This window comes from Struthio camelus, chromosome 6, assembly GCF_040807025.1.
Source record: "Struthio camelus isolate bStrCam1 chromosome 6, bStrCam1.hap1, whole genome shotgun sequence".
NCBI classification, from domain to species: domain Eukaryota; kingdom Metazoa; phylum Chordata; class Aves; order Struthioniformes; family Struthionidae; genus Struthio; species Struthio camelus.
The window spans coordinates 24,099,030-24,124,927 of record NC_090947.1 but is presented as its reverse complement, the minus strand read 5'-3'; the positions used below and the strand labels follow the sequence as shown (position 1 = coordinate 24,124,927).

At 39.8% G+C, this 25,898-nt stretch overlaps 1 protein-coding gene across 2 annotated transcripts in view; it reads left to right on the top strand.

Annotated features, from left to right (window-relative positions):
- Positions 1-25,419, top strand: part of CERS6 (ceramide synthase 6) — a 133,914-nt gene extending 108,495 nt beyond the window's left edge. Inside the window, exons 8-11 of one of the 2 annotated variants that reach the window (XM_068948687.1) lie at positions 868-974; positions 15,728-15,884; positions 16,901-16,924; positions 19,846-25,419. In XM_068948687.1, the coding sequence (XP_068804788.1) occupies positions 868-974; positions 15,728-15,884; positions 16,901-16,924; positions 19,846-20,007 (450 nt within the window). In that variant the 3' untranslated portion in view covers positions 20,008-25,419. The remainder of the gene's footprint in view (positions 1-867; positions 975-15,727; positions 15,885-16,900; positions 16,925-19,845) is intronic. The other variant, XM_068948688.1, reaches the window with a different exon arrangement.
- Positions 25,420-25,898: the final 479 nt, after the last annotated feature.

Below are 25,898 nucleotides of genomic sequence, written 5' to 3'. Positions count from 1 at the left end.
CACACATAGATGTCTTAAAATAAGCTTGCTTGCTTGTACATGCTGTTTTCTTCAGGGGAAGACAGCAGGGAAACTTAAGGAAGCTCGGTGTTTTTAAAGAGCAGTTTGAATGAAGAGGGATTAGTTGACCCCTCTCCTTCACAGCGGAAGAATTGGAAGACTGCTTAAATAGAAATGAGAGAAGCCTGTAAAAATATGCTTAGGGCAACAAGTCTGGGGAGCAACAGTAACTGAGGGGGGAAGAGGAAATAGAATTGAGACCCTTGAAAAAAGATTTGAAGGGGAGTGGTATAATCCTAGAGGCAGAAACTGGTCAGCATAGCCCAGAAAAGAAGAAAAGATGCTGCAGGAGACCAAAGGAAATGGTACGCAGCAGAGGATTTGAGGCAAATCTTATATACAGGAGACACAAGGAGGTCAGAAGGCATGAGACAGGTAGAAGATAGATAGTTGCTGAAAAAGCAAGTGGAGCCCAAGGGGAAAGACAGAATTGTTTTATTAGGTTGGACTCAAGAGAGTAGCAAAATGGAAAGGTGCGAGGCAGGGGTAGGTAAAAAGTTTGAGGATAAGGAGGTTCAATAAAAGATTTAGAAGTGTTTTGTGAATCTGAAACTGTAGAGTTTTTAAAAGGAAGTTGAATGGAGAAGAAAGAAGGTAGAGATGTACTCTGGTTTTATGCAGTGTATTTTCTTCTGAGAAGTAGTTTTCCAGCTCCTTGGTGGAGAGAAGTTACAAGGTCACTGCAAGGTGGCACAGTGAAAATGTTAGTGATGTGATCAAAATTTGATTTCTACTCATTCTTATACACAATACAAGAGAACTCAGTTGTCCTCGCAGAAGTAAACAGCCTTTTCTTTCTTTTTGCAGGCTGCCAAAATGGCAAACTACTGCAAGTGTCAAAAACTGAGTGACCTTTTGTTCCTTACGTTTGCCATTGTCTTCATTGTCAGTAGGCTTGGCATATATCCTTTATGGTGAGTAAGCATATCCTTTTCCTCAAATGTTAAGCACCAAACAAGCTTGGAAATAACTATATTCTAATAGAATATGATCACTTATATCATTACATTATTGTATTTCCCAAAGTGCCAAGGAGAGTTTCAGACATAACCAGGTGCTCAAAGAACCTATTTGCTGGAGGGCCGTTTTATTTACCATGTGGTAGACAGGAAATACAAAGGGCTTGAGGTAACTTTGAAGAATTGGATTGGAGACAACATGACCTTAGATTAGCAGGTACAGGCTTGAGTTGGCAAAAAGGTGGAGGGGGAGTAGAATAAAAATTATTGGTTACCAAAGATACTGACCAGAAGCAGAGCTTAATGCTAGGATCTTCTCAGTAGCTTTCAGTGCACGCTTTATCACCGTGTTCAGCTCAAAGAAAAAACACAGTTAGCTAAGGAAAATTCTGGCCGGCTGAAATCAGTATAAGGATATTACTGCCATGCAGATTGCAATACTCCAGGCTTCTCCTTTTCCACTCCTCCTGTGAACTGGGGGTCCTGGGGAGGCCGTGTGATATGTCTGTAAGGTAAATATACAAATGTTACTCTAATCTCACCTCTTCCCAGTTAAAGGCAGCTGCTTGCATTTGCACACTCTTTCTCTCTGCCTAGGTACACCCCCAGGTATGCACGCAAGCATGCACAGGTATGTTTGACTTTTCAGCAACAATCTTCAACATCCACAGACCTGCTGACTAGTCAGAAAATACCATGATGTACACCAGTGCAGAAACCCATTCGGTTTCTTCTGTAGTCGCAATATGAGTTAGCTTTGCCACGAGAGGAAATGCCCTCCTAGGGCCGTGTGCCTGTGTTCATGAGGAGGGCTGAGAGAAGGCCTTGACCTTACTCTTTTATGTTCAGGATCCTTCATTCTCTAGTATGAGCAGAGCTAACCCATTCTGCATTCCTGTGAAAGCAAGAGCAAAGTCTCTGTCATTACAGCAGAAGATAGAGTGACAGTTTTGTCTTTGGGAAGCACCAGGAACGCCAAAAATGTTAGTCTTTGCAGAGGTTTATATACAGAGATTAGTGGGCTCCTTTTTTAAGCATACAAAGGATTTACAAATACAAGTATCAACTTCTCTGCCACAAGTTTCCTTTCCAAATCCTCTATAATGGTATCTCTTTTGGGTGTTGCTAATGCAAACAGGATAAGACCTAGATGCCTTAGGGAGCTGTGTCATCAACTCTGATTAACAGTAGAATGCAGTGGTCACATTTAGTGTTTCATAACTCCAAAAATAATGTAATAATGCTTGGTCCCTACTGTGCTGTGAATTGGTGAAGCCCCATGCCAAAAGGAGAAAATGGATAGACGTGCAAACTATGTTTAAAAACCCTTGATATGTTTTCCAAGGAGCAATGATATGTTTCTTAAACATCTTTACTTCCCTTTCCTTAGCTCTTCCTTGAAGCTAACTTAGCCATTCACTGAACTTCTGCAAATGAAGTAAGCTAATTTTTTCCACTTGCATGATCTCAGATAGGAAGAATGGTGGCAGTCTTGTTCATGAATTTCATCTGACTGTAGCACTCTTTTATATTGGGAAATGGAGTGAGGACTAAATTCCACTAAGGCAGTTTTGCCACTGGAGACTGCAGTACATGACTCAGCTTCAGGGAAGGTTCAGTTAGATGATGACAGCCTGAAATGGAAATTCCACTGCATTTTCTTCTCTCCTTTAATAGTTTTAAAGAAATAACAAATTTACGCTCCTTCTCGAGTGCTTTGAGTTTTTGTTACAGTTCTGCCAAAAGTGTTTAGCAATGACTCTAGCATACCATTTAAACCCCATTCTGTGTTGTTTGAAGTAGCAAGGAGGGAACTGCTGATTTTATATTTTTGTTATTCAAACAAAACTTTACCAGATAATTGCTGTGTGCTTGGCTTACTGAATAGTCAACAAAGAGGAGATTAGTCTCATCCAAAGTGCACAATTTTGAAGGAGTTCATTAGTTTTCTCACAGTTTAACTGGAAGCAGCTTCCCAGTATGCTTTTCCTCTTGAGAAATCTGAAGCAAGGTCAAGTTTTTCCCATCCTTTACATCCTTACTATGGTAGTCAAGTTTTGGAGAGTCCACAATTTAACCTAAAGTGTTTAAAATAACACTGTGTTCATAATCAGACCTGCAGGCTCACACGATCTCAAATGATTTCTGTGAAGTTCTGTAGCCAAGCGTCACACTGCAGGAAGCTCTTGCGAGGACTAGGCGAATTTTCAATTCAAGACTGACATGGCTAGTAGGAGCGGGGCATAATACAGCTGAAGGCTGTGTAAGTGTTCTACTGCTCATGTTGTCTGACTTGCAAAATCCCCAAAGTAAGAGATTACTTGCACAGTGATGCATTATCTAGGAAGTGTCAAAACCTGAGCACTGACTTACAGCCTTGCTGTTTTGTCCTATGGTTCTGGGGTGTGCCCATACATTCCCTTACACATTTGGTAGCAGCAGCAGTTCCATGCCACTTTTGATTGAAACCTCATCTGAATCATGCTCTCCAGAATCACAGTGGCATAGTGTGCTGAAAATGATGTGAAAAATGAAGCAAGTAGTTCTGGAGAAGAGGGAAAGGAAAGAAGGACTACATGGTAGCGTCTGTTGTTGATGTTAAGCTCCCTTAGTGCTGAATATTGGGTCAATAAGGACAGCAGGTTGCAACTGTGGGCAAGGGTAGTTGCTAGGATGGAGAAGACAAGGAACTTGTTTTTGTAGTAGAGGAACGTGGTCAACTTACTGCCCGTTTAATAACCATTGTCATAGCAAGACAACAACTACATTGCAAGAAAAGTAAGGTCCTTGCCATGAAGCACACACAGTGTAATAGGCTAACTGCCTGAGTAAGAGATAGAAATTAGACTCTACGAACATCTTCCCAAAATATGAGTCACAGGTGAGCCCCAAAATATCTTGTAGTAGAAAGGAAGTAGTTGGAGAGGTGACTTCAGAGCATGGCCCTGAGAAAAAGGAAAGCTCTTGATTGGGGGGGAGGGAAGAGGTGACAGTTGCAAGGATACTCCGATTATAGGGAACAGAATAAAAATACAGTATATACGAGCTGTGATTTTTTTTTGATACCATCTCATTTCCGGACTAAAGCCTTGATGCTTATACTCCTAAAGTTACCCTTTACTTACATGTGTAATCGAAGAGTACAGAGGTTAGCTTCATATTTCTCAGCAGTATGGTGAGCACTGCAAGTGGGAGTCAGGGTTTGTAGAAATGAAGTACAGGATGTATGGGGCTTGTCACTCTCAAATCTTTTTTCTCTATGAGGCAGCAGTTCCAAATCTTCACCTCCGTTAACATGCATGTCAGCAAAGATGAGTCACTGGAGTGGCAGCAGGCTGGGAAGCATAGTGTTGCTCTCCTTTTCCTTCTGGTTGAGTATTCAAAAGAGCAAAATTTGGTGCCTGATTATGCTAGAAAAATTTGCATATTTATGTAATATTAAAAATTAGGAGGTATAAAATTGGTGTGCTTGTAATGTAAAAGGAAGACTGTAATTCATAAGAAAACTTCCTCCATGCTGGAAGGCAAGTATCCAAGAGTGGGTTCCAATCACATTGCCTATAAAATACTGGCATGCCCTTGAGCTCTGGCTTTGCACAAATTCCATTTAATTTTGCATAGAGGTGCTAGTAAAGAATTCAGAATGTATCAAATGCTGTTGTTTGAAGGTTGTTTAGCAGTGGGGCTAAGCTAAAAGAAATAGGCAATTAGGTATATATTTAGCAGTCTTTCTACAGGCATCTGGAGTTCATTTCAGCAATAATTCAAAAACCCCAGGACACTTTCTGCCTCCTGCTACTAAGTGAATGTAGGAGTAAAGCTGCTATTTTCACTGACAAGATATTTCGCTTGTGAAATTCTCCCACTTGCACATAATCGCTGTTCTAGCAAATTACAACATAAAACACAACTCTCCATGAGTCAGAGTGAACATGATGCCTTTCAGGTGATACAGGGTGGTGGGGACAATGAAAGCAATCCCAAACTGAAGAACTCATATAAATGATGTGAGCCTTTGACTAGTCTGATTAGGCTGGACAAAGCAGTTACCTCAAGCCTGCCTTTATTTCAGTAAGCCTTACAATGCCTTTTCCCTAACCACCAAACATTTATTTTTGCTGTAGTTGTGCAGACATAGTCTTCTCTCTTTTTTTGTTGAAGGAGTGCTTTGCTTTTTGCTATTGTTCATTTATTTTTCTTTTAATATCCAGGAAAGGAAACTCCATTAGGTCATAATATTTATTAATTGTTTTTTGAGGTGTGCAGAGAACAAATGGGCACTTTTATTTCAGGGGAAGTGGATGAAGAAGGTGATCCATTGTAACAGCCCAGATTTTCCAAGCTTTGTTTGCTTATTGCCAGTTACAAAGTTCACGCTCCAAGAACCATGAAACTCCTGAAATTCAGGCTATACAGGAAGCCCAAGCATACTTACTTTCCTTATTCTTCCAGAATACACACTTTTTTTTGACAGGGCAGTTTGAGTAAATTTCCTAATGCTGTAAAGAGCTCTAAATCTGGAACTTTTTAATGGAATGACAGTAAGTCAGGGTATTTCCAAGAGCTTCAGTGGAAGCAAGGGTGGAAGAAGGGTGGTTAGCATAGAGGGAGATACAAAGTTACTAAACCTGTTTAGTGTTTTAAAAGATGGCTTGAGGTAACAGTGGAAAAAGGTTTAACTTTTGGGTTTGAAAGAAGAAAGAGAATGTTAGGAGATTCCAGGAAAGCCAAGCTAATCTTTACCAGGGGAAGGCACAAAATTGGGTCATATTCAGGTTCTGTCAGGTTTCTTTGAACAGTGCTAGGATGAGGTTGTATTTCACTAGTTTTGATTAATTATGAGAGAAATGGAATACAGTTTCAGGGAGCTGTTATTGATGAGTACTGCTGTCAAAAGGTGGAGGAGCAGGGAGGGGCGTTTGCCCTGATGCGAACTGTCTCAGCAAGCATTACACATATACACTGTATACATTTACACAAATCACAGAACCACAGAATGGTTGAGGTTGGAAGGGACCTCTGGAGATCATCTAGTCCAACCCCCCTGCTCAAGCAGGGTCACCTAGAGCATATTGCCCAGGATCCCATCCAGACGGGTTTTGAATATCTCCAGCGAAGGAGACTCCACTACCTCTCTGGGCAACCTGTTCCAGAGCTCAGTCACCCTCACAGGAAAGGAAGTTTTTCCTCAGGTTCAGACGGAACTTCCTGCGTTTCAGTTTGTGCCCGTTGCCTCTTGTCCTGTCGCTGGGCACCACGGAGAAGAGACTGGCCCCATCCTCTCGACACCCTCCCTTCAGATACTTGTTCGCATTGATGAGATCGCCTCTCAGTCTTCTCTTCTGCAGGCTCAACAGGCCCAGCTCTCGCAGCCTTTCTTCAGAGGAGAGATGCTCCAGTCCCCTCATCATCTTGGTAGCCCTCCGCTGGACTCTCTCTGGTAGTGCCATGTCTCTCTTGGACTGGGGAGGCCAGCACTGGAAACAGTACCCCAGGTGAGGCCTCACCAGGGCTGAGGAGAAGGGGAGAATCACTTCCCTCCACCTGCTGGCAACACTCTGCCTAATGCACCCCAGGAGACCATTGGCCGCCTTGGCCACAGGGGCGCGCTGCTGGCTCATGCTTAACTTGTCCACCAACAAAACAGCAACAACAGCTTAACTACAGAAAAAACCCTGATTTAAGCCATTTATAAAGAACACAATCGTACTGATCGTGTGCTCTCCCCCAAATTCTTATCTAGGCAAATTTGACTTGATCCACATAATCCGTATTCTTCCCTGTCCTTGAGACACTGTCAGTGCCCCACTACTGTACTTTGTTAGATCTATGAGCATAGATGGTAAACCACCTTTATTCGTTGGTAAGTTCTTGCTGAACCTTTGTAGATGTGTTTAATTGGATCATCCACTTGTGTGTGGCAAAGATAAACGTCACTGTTAAGACTTAAAGCTGTATCATTTTGTCAAATGCCTATCTCCTGATTGGCTGTAATGTGCAGTTGCTAAATGGGATTTTTTTTCCTTACGCCGCTAAGTCATATATAAACACAGGTCTGTCAGTCCTAAGAACAACAACTTGGTTGCTTTTTATTCTTCAATTTTTAAAGCTCATGGGAGTACATGTGGTCTGGTTCATGGCTGGTTTCTAATTGCCTATTCATGGCAGTGAGTATCTGCATGAACCAGAGAGGCATGGCGTGATCCTTGCTGAGTTAGAATTAAATTCTGTTCACCATGGTGTGCTCTAATGAACCTTAGTTACTTATTACCAGCCTTTCTCTCATCTCTGCATGACTGGCTGAATAGCCTTTTCTGAGCTTCATCACTGTTGAGCAATAGTTTGGAAGACAGCCATCCTATTAATGCATACTCTGAGTCTCCAAATAGTGATCCAGTGATGCCAGTTTGCACTGTTCTATCTCCTTTCTTTTAGCCTGGAATTGGCTTCTCTCTGAGTGAGATTGCAGCCTGAGTTGTGAATAAGGCAGCACAGAGCCCCCAGTAGTAGCAGCTGCTGCAGAGATTTGCTGAACCTGTCTTTTTCCTAGCTTTGTCCCTATTCTAGCTGATGTTGCCTGTGTTTCTGTAACCCTTAACATACAGGAAGATTGAATTGTCATCTCTGATATTTGTTTGCTTTCCTGGGACATTTTCTACTGTTTGGCCCTTCCAGCATGTGTACTGTGGGAAGACGGCATGTGAACCATGACACAGAGTCACCCTGCTTCATTTCCCTGAACATACTGGTAAAACTGAAAGCTCAAACATACCCTTAAGAAACATTCTGTTACATCAAAGCACTATGTGGGCACTACCTGAAGCAAGACTCCTGGTCACTTACTGTGCGCTGTAAGAAATTAGGCATCCGGATAAATCATAATTGCCCAGACTTGGTCTGAACTCTGAATTAATGCAGTATTTGGTGATGATTTTTGTCACTCTCACTGGATCCTATAGTCAGTGAAAATCTTTTTAGCCTGGCTAGTATTGTGTGTAGAGGTGAACAAACATCTCCAATTACTCTACAGTAAAGTAAATCCACTTTTTTATTAAGAAAATAATTCTTTTTTTGACACTAATTTGCTCAGAATATTGGCTGAAACAAAGCACAAACCAAGTTGTTTGTGGGTAGTAGATATTGAAGGAATAAATTCTGATTTTAATTCTAGGTACTTGATTACTAATGTTATTCGTTCTGTCAATGAATGGGCACTGTAGAACTAACAGCAGAAATTATCTAATATACTTATGTTACAGGCTATTTGTAGTTTCAGCAGGCAGCTTATAACCAATCGGTTTACCAAGAGGATTTAATGAAAACTTTTTGGCAAACAATTTTTAACTATAGTATATTGGAAGAAATTACTGAAATTACAGTAATTATGGATTAAAAAGGTTTAATTAACTAAGTTGCCATAAATCTACTCAAAACCCTTGTCTTAGCTCTTCAGCAGAGCATATCTAACGTTGTCATCCCATCTGCCTTTGACAAAACATTATCTGCTGCTGTCCTAGTTATTCTATTTCCTCAAGTTGTTTACAGCTCTTGTGAGCTCAGGGCTTTAAGCACTATATGAAGCAAAACTTACATCTTTGGAGTGCTGGGTTAATACTCATCCAGCTCTTTACAGAGAACTGAGAAGAAATGGAAAGGTTACATGTGGTGTTCACCTTTGCAGGTTTGCTATGTAAATAACAAGATGTGGCATTTGCTCAGTATTTCAGTTTTTAAGATTTTCATGTGATCACAACAGGCAGAATTATATGAAAAAGGATTTCACTAGACTTTCAAAGTCAATTCTTATCCCCCTTTTTAGCTTCTACCGACTGTTCCCTGTGGCTGTAATATTGCATTCTGTTGGCAAGAACAGGCTGTTCAGACAGTGTTCTTTCTTTCCTTCGTTTATTATGAAAAATGTCCTTTCTAAAACCTAAGGGGTAGTTGAAAACAGGACACAAAAGATTGCTATGGCACTTTTTTGCTCAAAATTATTCTGATGGGTGTAAATATCTCAAGGGAAGGGAAACAGCATTGGTGTTATTCCTGTGGCCAGACATGTTAGCTGCTTTTAGATCAGCTCGGCCAGCCGTGGTGACTGGAGAGTAAACAAGAGTATCGATGAACTAAGGTGGCTATGTTGAGGATTGCTTCCAGCATAGTGGTCTGCTCCCTGTATAAGCTGCTTTTAATCAGGGAAAGTTCTCTGAATCTTCTCTGAAGTTGCAGGGAGGAGGGGAGGTAAAAAAGAGACTGGCCATGGCAATTTACAGTTTGACTGGTTTTTATCTAACGGAGAGGTAGGTGAGGAAAGTTTGACCTGAAATAGATTTTTAAGTATTACCCATCCTGTAAAGAGGAGAGCAGTTTTGATGCAGGAATACCACCAAAAGCCCGGACAAGAGCTGACACTCTCGGTGGCTGTAGTTAGTGTGACTATGTGCAAGCGCTCTGCCTGTTCTCATCCCCCCCCCCCCCCTTCTTTTAAAGACTGCATCCGCAGCACAAGGGCTTGCTGCTAACGAGGTACAGCTTATAATGATACAGAGTCAATATAACAGCTGAACAACAAAAGCTGAACTACTATTTCACTGTAGAGTTGCTAGAAGGTTGCAGCTGTGGGAAGATGCATCACACACTCCTGCTACCCTAGTTGGGGGGGAATGTTGTAGCAGTGATGGGGAAAACAGTTTCTGGTGTGGACACACAAATAGAAGCACACATTGTAATCGTTCTAGCATGTTTCTATTGCGGATTTCCAGTCACTGATGTATGTGGCACATAAAAATCATAGCTGTAGAGATATGTTGTAATGTGATAGTTAACAGCTTGATATAGTAAATGGCTTTTGAATATAGCGATCAATAGCCACAATGCAGCTAGGGTCTCATTAGCAATCAGTTAGGAAGAGATCATTAGAGCAAAACACTTTGAGAGAAACTCAGTCCCTCTGTAAGTGAACACCTTCTGTTGGTTTTATCAGTGTTGCACCATGGCAGAGTTTGATCCATGAAAGACATGAAATTGGAGATGAATATTTGGAAAACTGGATTAAACTGTGAACTATATAAGGCTGATTTCTCAGACTTTAGTTTGGAGGAAATTCTTACACCACTTGTGGGGACACAGGTACAGTTGATTTAGCTGGGAGGGGGGATAGGGAAGGTAGGTTGTTTGTTTGTTTGTTTCCTCCCCATCGACATCTTTCAGTATTTCTGCTCTAACTGGAGTGTAATCCTCGAGTCATTTGTTTGAAAGATGAGTCTTTGGCAGACACTGTGCCACCACACTTCCTTAGGTTTCGTCATTTTTATGGATTTAAAAAATGTTTCTCTTATTCTAGGGCCAGGCTCTCAGGACTAGACCAATTTATCCAGAAGTGTGGTACTTCTACTACTGATGACATGTAAGCTACCTGAAAGACATTGGTGGCCTGGCAGAGAGCTGGCTGCAGCTGTTCTGTGACATTTTGCAGACTTCTAAACTAGTTCTGTTTAGTACCCACATTAGAGAAAGTTTGGGGAATCTTCTTCTGAAATGTCTACCATGCTCTATAGCTAAATACAAGGCAGCGTGCCTTTCCAGAAGCACAGGAAACCACGGGTACTGCACTTATTTTTAGTTGACAGAAAGAAACGTGAGGAAGGCTCTTTTGTCCTCTGATGCCCTATTTTGCAAAGATTGGAAACTGACCCCCTACAGCTTACATCGAATGTCTTTCCTATTTAGAGAATAAGAGGAACCCCAGGCAGAAGGATCTTGATATGTATTCTGTGTTGCTTGTATAGAAGTTTTGTGTGTGCCTGGAGATTTTGAGATTTGGAAGCATCATTCCTAGCATAACGTAGTTTCTCTCTGCCTACGTGTTGTGGTCAAAGGCCTTTACATAAGCATTTTGCCAGAACACATTACTGATGGAACATTTTGCTGAGTGTAATTACATTCTGCTACGGAATTTGAAATCTTTCTGTGTTCTAATGTCTATTGAAAGACGGTCCTGAGATTTGAGCTTGGACTGTGAAGGTGTCACTGACCTTGTGTTCTTGTTTTTTCTGTCTACAAGAATGGAAATATTTATGTTCATACCAGTGACTGCAAAATCTATTAATAAGCAAGAGCTGCTGATGAGAAGAAATAGCGTGAACAGGAAAGCACAATTGAACCCAGAACAGTGACAGTTTCATCAGAATAGTACCTTTTACAGTACATCAAACATGAATAATTTCCTATCTGTTGTATCATTTTAGTTAAGTAATTGGAAATCCTATTGATCTGCACAGGGCTTAAAATAATGCAGTCTCAGCAGCAGGGCTGTGATTTCTACAAAGAGGTATTGTTGTCCATTACTATTAGAATAGCAGCACCCACATCTACAGCAGCTGAGCTTGTATTAGCACCATGTCAGGAGCTGCAGGCCTCAGCTAGCTTATAAATCCTCTGATTTAGGACTGGTATGAATGAACAGAGCTCCACATGTTTCTAACCTCACTGATAAATCTGAAGTATGTTGGCTTACCATTGCTCTTCATTTTGAATGTGTCAAACTGACTCAAGAGTTTATATCCTTTCTGTCACTGCACTTTGCAGAGATGTTTTATCAACTTACTGTCTCCAGAAAAAGGGTTATGAGCAGGACCAACACCAAACAACCGAGGAATTCCTCTGAAACGTTGTTGAAAGACCACCTCTCTCTTTCTCTCCTGCTCTGTCCTTCCTTCCCTGTTTCACTGATGCGCCATGTGGGTGACTGGCTTGTCTAGACTCTTCTCTGTTCACAGTGGATCTCTGCTGCTGTCCTCTCGTTCGCCATGCACTAATTAGTAGCATAAATCCCATTTTGAGGCACTGAAAAATCTGAGACAGCAAGGGTGTGAGAAGGGAAACCAGCATGATTTCCCAAGAAACCATGAAGCAAGAAGCATCTGTTCAGAACAGAGCAGTGATACAAAAGCAGTTGTAACAGTGTAGTAACACTACAGAAGTCAAGGCAACTTGCAGTAGCATTCATTTCAGCTGCACAAGTTTCTGCTTCCTTTGGATGTGATAATAGTGCCCAGCATGGCAGTCACCCTGCTATGCTTAATTCTGCAGAGTTTATCATGAATTTCCTGCCTGTCTGGAAGATGGCCTAGTTTTTCCACATGGCCTTCTTTCTCGCCTCTTTTCATTCCTCTCAGGATCCTTTCAGAAACAAAGGCAGCATGTTTTTGTTGATTCTTGAATAAATTTAAATATGCTTTTTACTGTTCCAGCCATCCATCTCTTTCTTTATCTCTCTTCCTTTATCTCAATTTTTTCACTCCATCCCATGTGCAAGACAAGCTTGCCAAGAGCTAGTTTCTAAGACACTGGAGTTGTGCCCATTAAGTTGATGGGAGGGAGCGTAATCTTTTCCGAGACAGTGTATGAGCCTATTGCTGATAGCCTTCTGAGTACTGCTTCTCTGACTAGATAAGGAGTTAGATGGTAGAGAAAACCTGTGTCATTGTTGATACAATACAGCTGATTGATTAGTAGCTGTTGAAAACATGTTTATTTTATTCTGAGTCTTCAGTTACAGCACTAGTACGGTAAGTACAGAATTATCTTTCTCCGTGGCTCATATATTATACCAGCACTCCTGAAAGTTTTCCGCCGATTTCTATAGGAGTAGACTGAAACTAAATTGTTGAATTTGTTTTCTTCTGCCTCCATTAGCCACACTACTTAGCTCATGGTGCTAAACTGAGAGCTTCATGCTTCCAGGTGCACAAAGTACATTCCACTTGTGATGTATTTAACAACAGAGGAGGAGAAAAATACCTTCCATAACATTCTGTTCTTTTGCTTAGTTATTAAAATTTTTCAGGGACCCCAACAAATTGCTGAGGTCCAGAAGTCTCCTTTTTCAAAAGTAGAAGCTAGTATTTTCTCCCAAATTGTGGAGATCTGAGAAGTGCTGACCAAGGTTTTCAGAGAGGTTGAGCACTTATAGGTTAAAATAATTTATTTCTGTCAGATCAAATCCAGCTGCTTGAAGTTAGATAGTCAAGAATCAAAGTTTCCAGCATGAATTTTGAAAAGCTGAGAGTTTATCACTGGAGAGCTTTGAAAAATTCCAGCAAACGTGTGCAGATTTAAGTACCTGAATACCATTTGAGAGTTTGCAAAGATTTATTTGCGTTTTCATCCCATAGGCACTTTCTCCTGTGCGTATTCCATTCCCATGCTGCTTTTCCCGGTCTCTGTTATATGTGTAGTAGGTTAAAGTGCTTCAGTTGAATCCTTTCAAAAGTGGAATTGGGAGGAAAGTTGTCCAAGTTCCCTCCTTTCTTACCCTCTTCCTTTCCTCCCTGCCCTGCAGTCTCTGCAAGCGGCATCAGCACTCCCTGTATTCTGTCCCATTGACCATGTGATTTTCCTCCTTATAAGACTTCTAATATGAGATAAACTTTCTCTCAGCATAAACCAATTATGCACTTGCTCTGATTTTTCTGTAGTGCTCTGTATTTCATTCAGCTTTTGCTCAGCCCGATGTGCTTGGACACTGTAAGCATTAGCTCTTTCTCCCCGCCTAGCCTGCACATCATATCACTGACCCCTCTTAGCATTACTGAGCAGTTAGTGCAATCTTTGTGCGGCCTTTCTTGAGATACTTAACACAGAGTTCAGGTTCTGTCCTTAAGTCTGTCAGACACAGCAGACTAGAAAGAGTTGTGCTTTTTTGACGAATGCTTATTTCCCATGTCTAATGCACAGTAGATGACTCATTGGAACAGTGAGATTGCTTTTGGAATCAGAAGCATTCTTTTTGGCCTTGCTGTCTTCCCAATATTTTGCATCTTTGCAAGAACAGACCGTCTGCATCTCTAAAGCTGCTTTTATAACTTGACTCCAACAGAAGTCCTCAGGGATGAATTTGGTCCAGTGAATCAAAATGTAAATAGAAACCTGTAACTGAATTTACAGTTCTGGAGTGCTTATTTTAGACATAAAAAAGGCAAATGGATGTAACAATAGTAGCTTTACATATAGGAATTGCTGATTTGAAATTTGAGTTTGATATAGTAGTCAGAATTGAAACAATTATCAGTGGAATAAACAGGGCTGACTAAAGCTGTGGTTTGATGTGCCTGAGACTGTCTCCTTGAATTATAAACTGGGGTGTTTCTGTGCCCGGTAGAGCCACCATTGGCAGAACGAGTTGCATAAAGCTGAGATTGGAGAGTTTTAGCTGGTAGAAGCAATAATGTGAGGGGTTTTTTGCTTTAACAGAAAAATTGGTTCATTTTCTGATGTTCACTCCATAAACAGAAGATACTGTAAAAACACAGCTGTATCATAAGGTTATAAAGCATCCCCTTCTCACTAAAAGTTGGAAGAATTAGGAAGCAATCATGCGGTTTAGCATAAGAAAGCAAAAATAAACAGGTAAAATATTTATTATGAAATACTGTACAGTATTAAGGCCAGTCTGTTAGCTTATTAGAAATCATTGACTAATTTTTAACCATCACTGTTTGCACACATAAATCATTACCAATGAAGGTTGTGTTCTGGGTTTCCTGTATATACATAAGTCGTATTAATATTGCCTGAGCTACCCTTTCTGTTGTTGAAAAGGACTGAGGCAAATGTGGCTGCTTAGTAAAAAGTTGCTCCCAGAATCTCTAACTTTTTAAACCTTACTTGGTGGCTCAGTGCACTGAGAGCTGTGCCCTGAAGCCCTCACAGGACCTTAGTTAGATCTCTTTCCTCCAAGCCAGGCTGGTGCTGTGGAGAGCTGTGCAGTCGTTTGCTTGATTAAATGTGCCATCTAGTGGTTATGGGGTGATAACTGATTTAAAAAAATGAACACAAAGCCAGTGGGCTTTTTAATGAATTTTTACACCAGCGCGGAAAATGGGTGGAAGTTCACAAACCTTCATATTTACTCCTTTTTCCCCCTAAGTAATAGGCATTCATAGGTCATCATTTGTTTACCAAAGTGCAATTGCTTTCTACTGTCTGTTGTTCACTCCTGTTTTAATGTAACAGCTAAACTTCTGTTTTGTTTATACTTTACTGGTATGCAAACTGGATATTGTACAAAAAGTGTCTGCCAGAGGCAACCCTCTTCTGCTGCACAGTAGCTTAGTGGTTAGCATAGTCATCTGGGTTGTTCAAGAACCAGGGTTAAGTCTGGTTGATTTATTTTGTTTTGGGATTCAGTAGGAGTTTATGTTGTAACACTCAGCCGGAGCGCCTATTCGTTCTTAGAAAACCCTTTGAGAGGTCAAATCCCATCAGGTGTATGCCATTGTTTCATATACTGTTGAAATCCCACAAGAATTGATCAGACTGTTTAAGTTCCACAGAATGCTTGAGTGGAGGAAGTTGAGATGAAAAAGCTTTATTTCAAAGAATGGAATAAAGTAACCTTTATTATTAATCAGGAAAGGAGTTATTTGAGACAACCAACACCTGCCAACTTTAAAAAAGGAGAAGTACATACTGAGAATCTTTGTTTTCTGTGTGTGATGTTTTTTAAGGATGTTATTTATCTCTGGAGACATAGGATCATTTGTCACTCCTCTTCTGGTACAAGTCAGTCCTGGTCGCTGTTGCTCTAAGAATCAAATATATGTGTGGATCCCATCTAATCAAATATTTGTCATCTTGATTTAAAAGGAGTTTCTTTTAGATTGTTGTTGACTTAAAACATTTTTTTCTGTCCCTTTCTCCTCTAGGATATTAAACACAACATCGTTTGAACTATACGAAGCTCTGGGCAATTTTCCTGCCTGGTGGGTCTTAAACATGCTGCTTGCAGTTCTTCAAGTTCTGCACTGTTTTTGGTCTTACCTAATCGTAAAGGCAGCCTATAAAGCTATTTCAAAGGGCAAGGTAAGACAGCACTGTTCAGTTTCATGTTTAACATTTTAACTTTTTCAAAATTCATAGAGGGTCATTGACTTTCTGGTTCATCACACATTGTTGAGGACACTTGTTATATTCTCTTCTTTCTTTAATGGAAATTTTTTCCCCTCCTTTTGATAAATACCAAATAAATCAACATGCTATTGTTGGTGACTGTATTTATATATGCTTCTGCACTTCCTTTTTATAATCTGGTGCACTGAACCCAATCACAATTAGGGAAATTAGATTAAAAAAAAAAAAGAGGAAGCAAACGGGTTTCTGTGGGCTGTCGGTTCTGTTATTCTTCTTTGTATTGGTTGTTAGAAAAGTGTTCATTTCCCAGCTAATAGAGGTAGTAATAATAATACATATTAAAACTTATACTGTCTTTGTTAGTGGCAAAGTTACAGATCACAACCTCCTTTGGTCTTTAGTATTAGTGAGGCTTTGCAAAGGGCTGTGTATACTCTTTCTAGGAATCCCATAGCAAGACCAGTTGTGTTGAAATGTAGTATCTTGCAGCCATTGTCATACTTAAAAGGGAGATGTAATTCACAGAAATGCTAACCTCGGTACACTTTCTATGCAGGTACTGCACTCAAATTTAGATGATCAAAATTGCATTTATATACCTAGTCATGTAAAGTACAAAAAGGCATTTTTCCCCTAAACGGTAGAGCACCTAAGTAGATACTTTAAACATAAGACCACCCAGAAGTGAACGGGATTATTTCTGCAAATAGCAGCTTTCTATGAATGTATTTGAGGGCTTAGCCTCTTGCTGGACTGAGCACGGAATCTGCCACTCACTCCCTCACTCTGTATGAAGGACAATGCAGTTGTGAACTGTGTTTTGCCTGGAAGCCACAATTCTTTTCTCCTCTGCTTTGGCAATTATTAGCCTCAGCTGTCCTGTTTGAATTAAACTAGTGACTTCAGAGTGTGTTACATCCTCTCCCTTACTTTGCTTGTTTGTCCTTCTCCTTGTGCTATGCTGGAAGGCTGGGAAGTGGAACCCTTTGCATGTAAGTTCCTTTAAATTCACTATGCAAAAGATTTATTCTGTGCAATACTATTTTTTTTTTCTTTTGCAGTTTCTGTAGTTCATATCTGATGTTTATGTTTCTATCTGATGCTTATGTTTAAGGAAGGCTTGATTAATTCAAAGCTTGATTTTACTTGTTGTTTATGCGTTATCTAACACTATTCAAACCCACTCTTATCTGTAGTATCTGAGTACTGTTACATTACAACCATTTTTATGCTTATGTATTGGCAGAGCATTATGATGCTCTGTCATCATTCAGGAGGCATAAGTCCTCAGCCTTGTAGTTCAAATACTTGTGCAGAATGAGAAAATTTAGACTGCATGAGAGTGGCAGGGTAAAGTACTCCCAGTAAGAAAATGACCAGGGCAAAGATGCACATACACAGCTATAGGATTCTTCCTTTAAATCTTAACTTCCTTCGTCACACCCAGTCCTGTTCTTTCAATTTCTACAGTAAAATAAGCAGGCTTTTGCAACACATGAAAGATGTTGTGCAATATATATTCATTTCTGATTATTGTTTTATTGTTGCATTCCCAGCACCCTCCTTTGGAACAGTTCCGGGGATAAGGCAATTTATTATCACTAAATTTGTAATTGTGGTCATCTAATTCTTATTCTCTATTATACTTAGCAGTTTTATAGACCTAGATATATATTTTCAAAACACCTTTTACAGGAATGACTTCAGTGTGTTCTTTTGGAGGATAACCAAAGGGAATTAAGTACTACAAGATGTGCCGCATTCATATCAGGTTTTAACTGCAAAGACCCTGGTATGTTGCTGCAGTTTAAAAATAAGAGATCTGGTCACATCCTTGAATCTTGTTTTGGTTATTTGGCTTCAGGATAGGACCCTAGCAGAAGACTTGGCCATGTAATCTAATATACTAGGAGAGTTTAAAATGATGCAGAACTAGTAGATCATTTAGTCTGACCTTGCATGTGTCTCAGGCACTCAGTACCCCATGCTGGGCCCGTTGACTTTGGTCTGATGAAGGAGTAATTCTGAGTGTATCACTGTTTCCCCAACAGCTTTAATATAAAAGCCCCTTTATATAAAGGAGACTGAAATAATCTGTTAGTTGAAGCAATATTAAGTATAGAAGCAAATTTCTGACCTCAGCGGAAGTCCAGTTTCATTGATGTCAGAACTGCAGGCTTGCTAGACATCAGCATTAAAAACTATATTTATTACCAGATGCATGGGAACTGTGTGATTTGTTTTTTTTCTCTATTACAAAGAGAGTAGTGTCAGTTGGACTTAATTGCAAGAATGGTAGCAGCACTGGGAGCCTCAAAGGCAAAGGGCCATTTATGAGGCAAGAAGTGGGGGGCACAATTGTCATGAGGGCTTTCTAGAGTAGAGAAGGATTGCTATAAGTAAAAAATACATGCAGTGACATTTCCTGTTCTTTAATTGTTTTGATTTTTTTAGGGAAAAGGCTTGCCAGATGTTTTCCCCCCATTGTTATCCATTTGCTATGATAAAGTCAATTGTAATTGCCAGATGTGGCAACCTGCACAGCATGGATAGATTCTGAAAGAATAGAAAGCTCAACTATACAAAGAAGGATGGAAACAGGCATGGAAAGGAATATTTTTTAGCTGCATAAACTTGGACTTCAGACCTCTTTCTGTTGGTGCTTTTACCAGTCTTGGAGCTTTTTTCAAGACCAGACTGGATAAAAAGCCTTGAATAACCTTGCCTGATCTCATAGCTGACCCTGCTTTGAGCAGGAGGTTGGGCTATCTACCTCCTGAAGACTCTGCCCACCTGAATTATCCTGTGATCCTACATGTTGGCAGTGCCGTTGTTACCTCCCTGGGAAAAACATCCCTGACAAATAAGGCAGGAAGGGCTTTTTCTTTACAAGATTTTCTTTGGTTTTGCCCTTGTCTTACTCTCTTTGCTCTGCCTGTCTTTGGCTTCCCTATGTTTGTATTCATGTGGGGTGCACCTGACTGATCGCAGTAGAGAGGAGTCACTTCGGGAGTTCTGAAGGGATGTAATGTCCAGCTCTCAAACTTAGCAATCTTCACCTATCAATTTCAAAGAGCTGCAAAGAAAAGGAGAGCACTCCTTAATCTAAAGAATACATGTAACTAGTAAATGGATATAAACTGGCAGGAATGAAGTTCGGCTGGAAGTCAGCAGAAAATCCCTATTAATTCAGGTCAGTTTCTGAAACAGCCTTCCAGTGGCATAATGGTGCAGGCAGCTGAACTGCTCAGTAAGGTTGTGGTTCCTGCAATGGGGACAGGACTGAACTATGGTCACCACCCTCACTGTCTGAGAACAGAGATTGGAGTTACCTGGTATGGTAAGTTACATGTAGGCCAGTACTCGCATCTCCTACTCCTAGCCTCTAGCCCTGTTCCATGGGGAACATGGCCACCAGAGAATGAGAGGGAGGAGAAAGTTAGTGTGAATATTTTATATTTATCCTGACATGATGAGATCGTAGAGAAGCATCCCAAAGGAAGCACAGGAATCCCTGCACCAGATATTTGTCTCCACATGTATTAAAGATACAAGAAATAAACTTATAGTACAAGGGTAAAGGGAGGGTAGCTAGACTGAACTAGAGAACTTGGACTGTTGTTTCCTTTAGTCTGTGCACAACCCTTTGCCTTAACCTTGTGCCTTCACTTGGATGTACTAACCTTTGATGCATCAGTGCAAAGTTCTCGCTTGTCTTTGCGCACCGAGTTTGCATGTATAGGCATCCGTGTTTGAAATGAATCTAGGCAGGCAAGGGCAGAGAAGTATGCCAGAACTGAGACTGCTTTCAAAGCTCCGTTTGAAAAAAGCTTGAATTCTCTGATTCTGGCTGAACCAAAAAGGTATTCCCTTAAATATCCTACTGCTTATTTTTGTTTCTCAAATTCTACAGGTAACAAAGGATGACCGAAGTGACATTGAGACAAGCTCAGATGAGGAAGAAACAGTACCTCGTTCAAAGACCCTACACAGCCCTATCACCAGTAATGGGACCGGTGGTGCCAACGGGACAAATGGGTATCTTACCAGTGGCACGTGCTCAGAGGAGCATTAATCCTTGCGTTCAATCATGACAGACGAGCAAAAGGAACTGTTTGCTACTGGAAGTAAATTATAAATCGTGAATGCGGTTTCTTCATATATCACAGCATCAGAAAAAGTTAGGAGTATCAAAGCGTTCAGTACACTGCCATATTCCCTGTTTGTGAATGAAGACGACGCACCATTCTGTATACGTAGGCGCATGCTGTATGTGTATATAAATGACACAATGGGAGCAGTATTTTCATTTTTACTGTCTTTGAAATATTATTTATTTTGTATACTTTCTGGGAACTTCTGGACAAAAGGGAATATCCTTACTCAAACTTAGCTCTTTGGATTCTCAGTGGTGGGGAGCATCATGCTCAGATATCTTCTGTCCATGCCTGTTGCTTTCACTGAGTCTGCTATAAGTAATAGTTGCTTGATTTGTTACTTAAAGTAAGATAGAACATAGCTTTACAGATTCTAGCTCGCTTCAGATATTTTTGCTTATTTTTGTGTTTAAAGTGCTGGTTTTAAAATTGCCTATCAATTCACAGTGGCTGTTTCTCCAACATAAAGTTTTAAAACATTGGATTGGTATTTTAAATAGTAGCTAATGTGGTCAATTAGCAATTGAAAGAAAGAAAACCTGTGGTAATTTTGGGATATTATTTTAGCATAATTTGAAATTCAAAAATGGTGGTTAATTGCATTAGAAGTAGACTCGATCAGTTGTGCATATACTCGTACGCGCAACAATTTATGTCAACAGTTAGGATAAGCTCTTACTCATATTATTTTTGCCGTGCAATTTTTTTAAGATTTTAGCTTGCAAAATTCTTCAATTCTTCAATTCTTTCAATTTGCAAAATTTCAGCTTTTTGCACAGATACTGTGTTGAAAGATGTTTGGTCAGTTGTGCCATCCAGGACTCACTCCTGAAACTGTTCTTGCAAGTTCAGAAGGATGAGAGCAGGGATATAATGGGAAAAAAAAACAGCAGATGAAAGGTCATTGCTTTCCTGGATACAGCTCAGTCTAGGTATTGTTCTTACAATTATTGCCGCTTTCTTGATAGGCTGAAGAGAGGATAGAAGGCAGAAGGTTATACGTAACTAGAAGAAGTTTATTTTAAATGCATGAAAGCTTGAGCAAAAGTCACTTAACATAATTCACAGCAAGCTTTGAAGGCCCAACAGTATTTTATCACCTCTAGAAATAAAGTTAAGGGTGGTCATAAAATACTTTCACTCTCCTGTTCTAGCCAAGGTTTAGGAACTGTGTTCCCAAAGGAGACAAAGTAACACCCAAAATAAACATCTTTTTTAATATTATGTATACACACTTCTTCCAGTTTTTAGAACAAAGTTTGATGTTGTATTGCTAAGGATCATACAACTCTTGCAGAACACTTCTCTGTGATTATTAACAGCAGTGCCAGAAGTAGGAGAGGTTCCTGGGCAACAGACTCTATGCAACCTACTCTTCAACAGTATTGTGTATGTGCACGCAAAACCAATGTGCTTATAGACCAAAGAGACACAGACACACACAGACACACACACCACACACACACACACACACACACACACACACACACACACACACACACTCTCTCTCTCTCTCTCTCTCTCTCTCTCTCTCTCTCTCTCACGCACACGCACACATTTACGTATTTTTTTATATATGTGTGTGTGTATACACACACACACACATATATATATGTGAGTAAAAGAAAGGAACAAACCAGGAAAAAATTGTAACAATGTCTGCTATGTAGAAAGGAATTGGAGTGCCATGTTCAGTTGGGACACTACACCGGGAAATATTTCTGATTCCTTATACCTATGCAAATAGCAAAATATAGATGGTTTCTGATGCTATAAAACGTGTTTAAAGCTTCTATGTATACAGAGTGTACTAAAGAAAGATGTGTTGCCACTTCTTTCTTTTGAAAAACTGAAATTTGTTCTGTTCTGTAGGTGGCTCTTGAAAACTTCTTAAACCTTTATTACTCATAGGGACCGTTGTGTGTTAGCCAGAAATGCACTGAAAGTAAGGGCAGAATGTCATGAATCCAAATAGCACTTCTGCTTAGCAGAGGATAAAGATAAGAAAAATGAAAACTTGTAAATCATGGAAAAAAGCTGTGAGTTTTACTACTGTATGTTCAAATGTATAACCCACAGCGCATCTTTTGAAAAATCCAGCTGCCATCTTTGTAATTCAGCAGCTGCGTAGGTTATACGTCCATGAGTATATTTGAGGGAGCGGGAGAGTCTTACTTAGATCTCCTCCCCCAGAAGCTTCTCTGCCTCTGATTTTTCTCATCTCTCTCCTGTGCCTCTGATTTTTTGCAGGCTATCTGCAGGTCATGTGAAATAGAGTGATACAAGTGAAAATAGAGTGATTGCTATAGAAAGTACCCTATCTACAGTATTTGAAATGGCACTTGTTTAATAATTACTGTCAAGATGGTAGGTAGATTTTAAAACAAGACCATCTTGGGATATATTAAATAAATATAATAACTTCTGAAATCTGACCTATTAAGATGGCCATTGAGAATAACAGTTTAAACACCCCTTTTTCATGATGTTGATTCTACCTCCACACCCTTATGCAAAGATAGTTACAAAAATATAGATGTCCAAGAATGAGCTGTGAAATTTTGAAATGCCCCAAAATTCTGACTGTTGGCAAAATATTTTATCTTGCCCTGAGGGCAGAATGTTGCTGTAAAGTATCAGTGTACACCCATGGTACTGTAGCTTCTTTGATACTGGTGTAGAGAGTAATTCCCTTTCAGAATCCCGTGCAAGAGAGGAGAGCTTAGGCCTCTGTTGGTCCTCTCCAGCTGTGCTATGTGTATCGTTGATTCAGCCAGCCAAGGTTGGCACCCCTGAGCTGACCCACCAGTATTGGTTACATATGCTCTTTGTGTGCCCCCATTGTTAAATAATGCAACTTGAATTGAAACTCTTCTACTGAGGTTTAAATTAAGTTATATTTGTGATGCACTGAAACATGTACGCAGTTACCATGGTTCAGCTGACCCTTAACAAGCAACCTGTTTATCTCCTGTAACCTAGGCATGTCCTGGAGTCCTTTCTTCACGGCCTGAAATAAACTTGATATAGGTGTTTCTGGAAAATAAGAGAGATGAGACGTTCAGATGAGACGTTTGTGCAAATGGAATAAGAATAAGGAAACATCTTCACTAAACTTCACTGAATAATAACTAAACTTTCAAACTACAATTTTCTATGGAAATGAAAAATTCACTCAAATTTTTCTCTCTTTAGTGGGAAAGACCAAATGCTTTAGTGATCATACTTGGCATTGTGTTTTGATTCATTGCTTTAGGCAGTGAGTGTGAAAACTTTGGCTCCATCTTCCACTCCTCAGAGAGAATGCCATGCAGTGCTTTTCTTTTTCATTTGAACTTGTTTGCTTCTCTGCTGAAAAGCTTTGCAAAGTGCTTTTGGAGGCCATTAAGCATTTAGAGGATAATCACACGAATTCCAGAAAACTTATTGAAGTGATTCTCACAGCTCATGGTAAATGCGAGGTCTTAAAAGGTTCTGTACATTAGTACCTTTTGTAGAATTGTCATTTTAGTCATGTTAGAAATTAGGCTTTGTATCCTATAACCTATTTGTCTTCAACTTCTATGCTCTCTTTTTATAGTACAGTACAAGACACAATGGATGAGATGTTGAAGTAGCAATAAGAAGAAATGATATGTAGACTTTGTTAGTAAATAGTGAGAATTTGTCTTCTATCTCTAGACAGCCCAGAATATAGTAAGAAAGATTCAGATCTCCTTTTATTTACTGTTTTCCATATTGACATGCATTGTACCAAAAGAGAAATCTGGCTTTTTTTCATAAAAAGCTAAAAAAAAAAAAATGCAGAAAATGGTAGAAATATCTGATCAAACCACAAGGGTGGACTTTGGAGTCATTTGGATCTTGATCAATGTTAAGTAGTGCTAGTTCTAAAATACCAAAGTGTCCCATGCTGTTTCCTTGTTGCCATTTTGTAGTTTTTTGTATGTATTATTTGTTTAATGATTCCAGCAGAATCGGAGCAGGTGTCACAGCTTCCTTCTGGAAGCCTTCAGATGCTCTCGTTTCAGCCTGTGAACATTCTGTACAATCGCCGTTGCCAAATCCTTTTTCTGAGACCCAACAACGTGCACTGAAGTTTTGCTTACGTTGAAGTGGTTTGTGTCTTAAATCTGTGTCCGTTTTGAGTGAAAATCACTTTCTGCTTCTAAATGGAACACAACAGCAAAAGTGGTTACCCTGCAGCAAATGCCAGTGATAATCAACAGGAGTTGATTTAGACACTGCAAATGTTTTGCACAGACTATTCTAGTAGGAAGCCTAATGCCTGTTTCATTCATCTTCTCATTATTGCAGCCTTCTGTATTCTCAGAGGAACATAGGCTATCATTGGTTTTCTACAGTTGATGCTTTAGTATTTTTTTAATCTATTTGCTACAACTCATTTTTGTATGTCTCCTATTGTCTACTTCTTGTGACGTTTGTGTGAGAGGAGCTATTGAATACTTTTTACCCTTCCTGTAATGTAGACCCTACGAAGCCTAACTTAGTGTTCTGCAAACTGCAGTTGCCTTTAAACCATAACGCAAAACTAGTTTATGTTATTTATGTTTTAACTGGCTTTGATTTGGAACAGGGACCTAATGGGAACTTCAGAAAAACTTATTCTCTTTTGATTTTCTTTTTAAAAAAACACTGGTGGAAGTTTGGAAAAGTGGCATACGTGTCCTTTAAATTGTAAGGATTTCTGACTGTAGTTGCAATGAAAACACAGTGTTTGAGTGGGTCTGTACAGAATTATTGATTTTTGAAATTGCTTTTAATTCAAAAATGGAGGAATTACTACGAAATGGTATTTTGGAGCCGTGTCAATGATCACACATGTCAGACTAAAGACCAAAATGATTGTCTTATGTGACTGAAAATGATCTGTGGAACAAAACACGTTTTATGGCTTCTGTTGAGCTTCAGTCTCCTGCAGTCCCAGGATTTAACTTACATACACATGTTCTCATACTATACTGTGCATGTTGATTACTTGCTGTGACTCAGGGTGAGACCAGATGACACTGTTTCGCCTGTGTTTTCATGAAAAATCCTGTGCTTGAGCAACTCTTTCAGAAATACAGTGATGTGTTAGAACTCCACTGTCACAAACACAGTGCTGTGCTAGCTAGCTAGGAGTGCGTTCATGTATAGCTGTTGTGTGGAACTTTGGGAGTTATTTTGTGTTTAACTTGGGTTAGTTAGTTTGTTTGTTTTTTTTTAATTGGGAAAATAATTAGTCTTCATAGAATCTCTGGAAGCAATCAGTATTGTGGGCTATTTTAATTTGGAGACACTTTCATAATAAACATAAGTATTAGGAACGTAGTGTCAGCTTTCTTCTCTTTTCTGTGAAATGCAAACATAGCATTTTCCTTTGTTTTAGCTCAAAGATTGTTATCCACACTGCAAATTCCAGCATTTTTAGAGGAGGTCCGTGTATGTCTTTGAGTTATTCGCTGTGGTGTTTTCTGGCACTTCTTGTACAAGACAGTTTTTGACAGTAAATGTTAGAAGGGCAAGTTCTCTCCATACAAATTAAAAGTAAAAAAGAATTTTTCCCAAGTTTTCAAAAGTAAAATTTTGCATGTTACTGTTTCTGAATGTCCAGCATGTGCCACTTTCGAAAATCTGAGTTTCAGAGTTTCTTAGAAATAGATGTTGATTCAGATATTTCAAGCTAGCCTTTCAATCACCAACTTCTAGCCGCTTCTGGAAATTAGAGAAGGGCCACTGTTGTACCGTTTTTCCCCTCAGAAAAAACCTGCAGCTGTTGATTTTGCCAAGGAAACTACATCGAGGG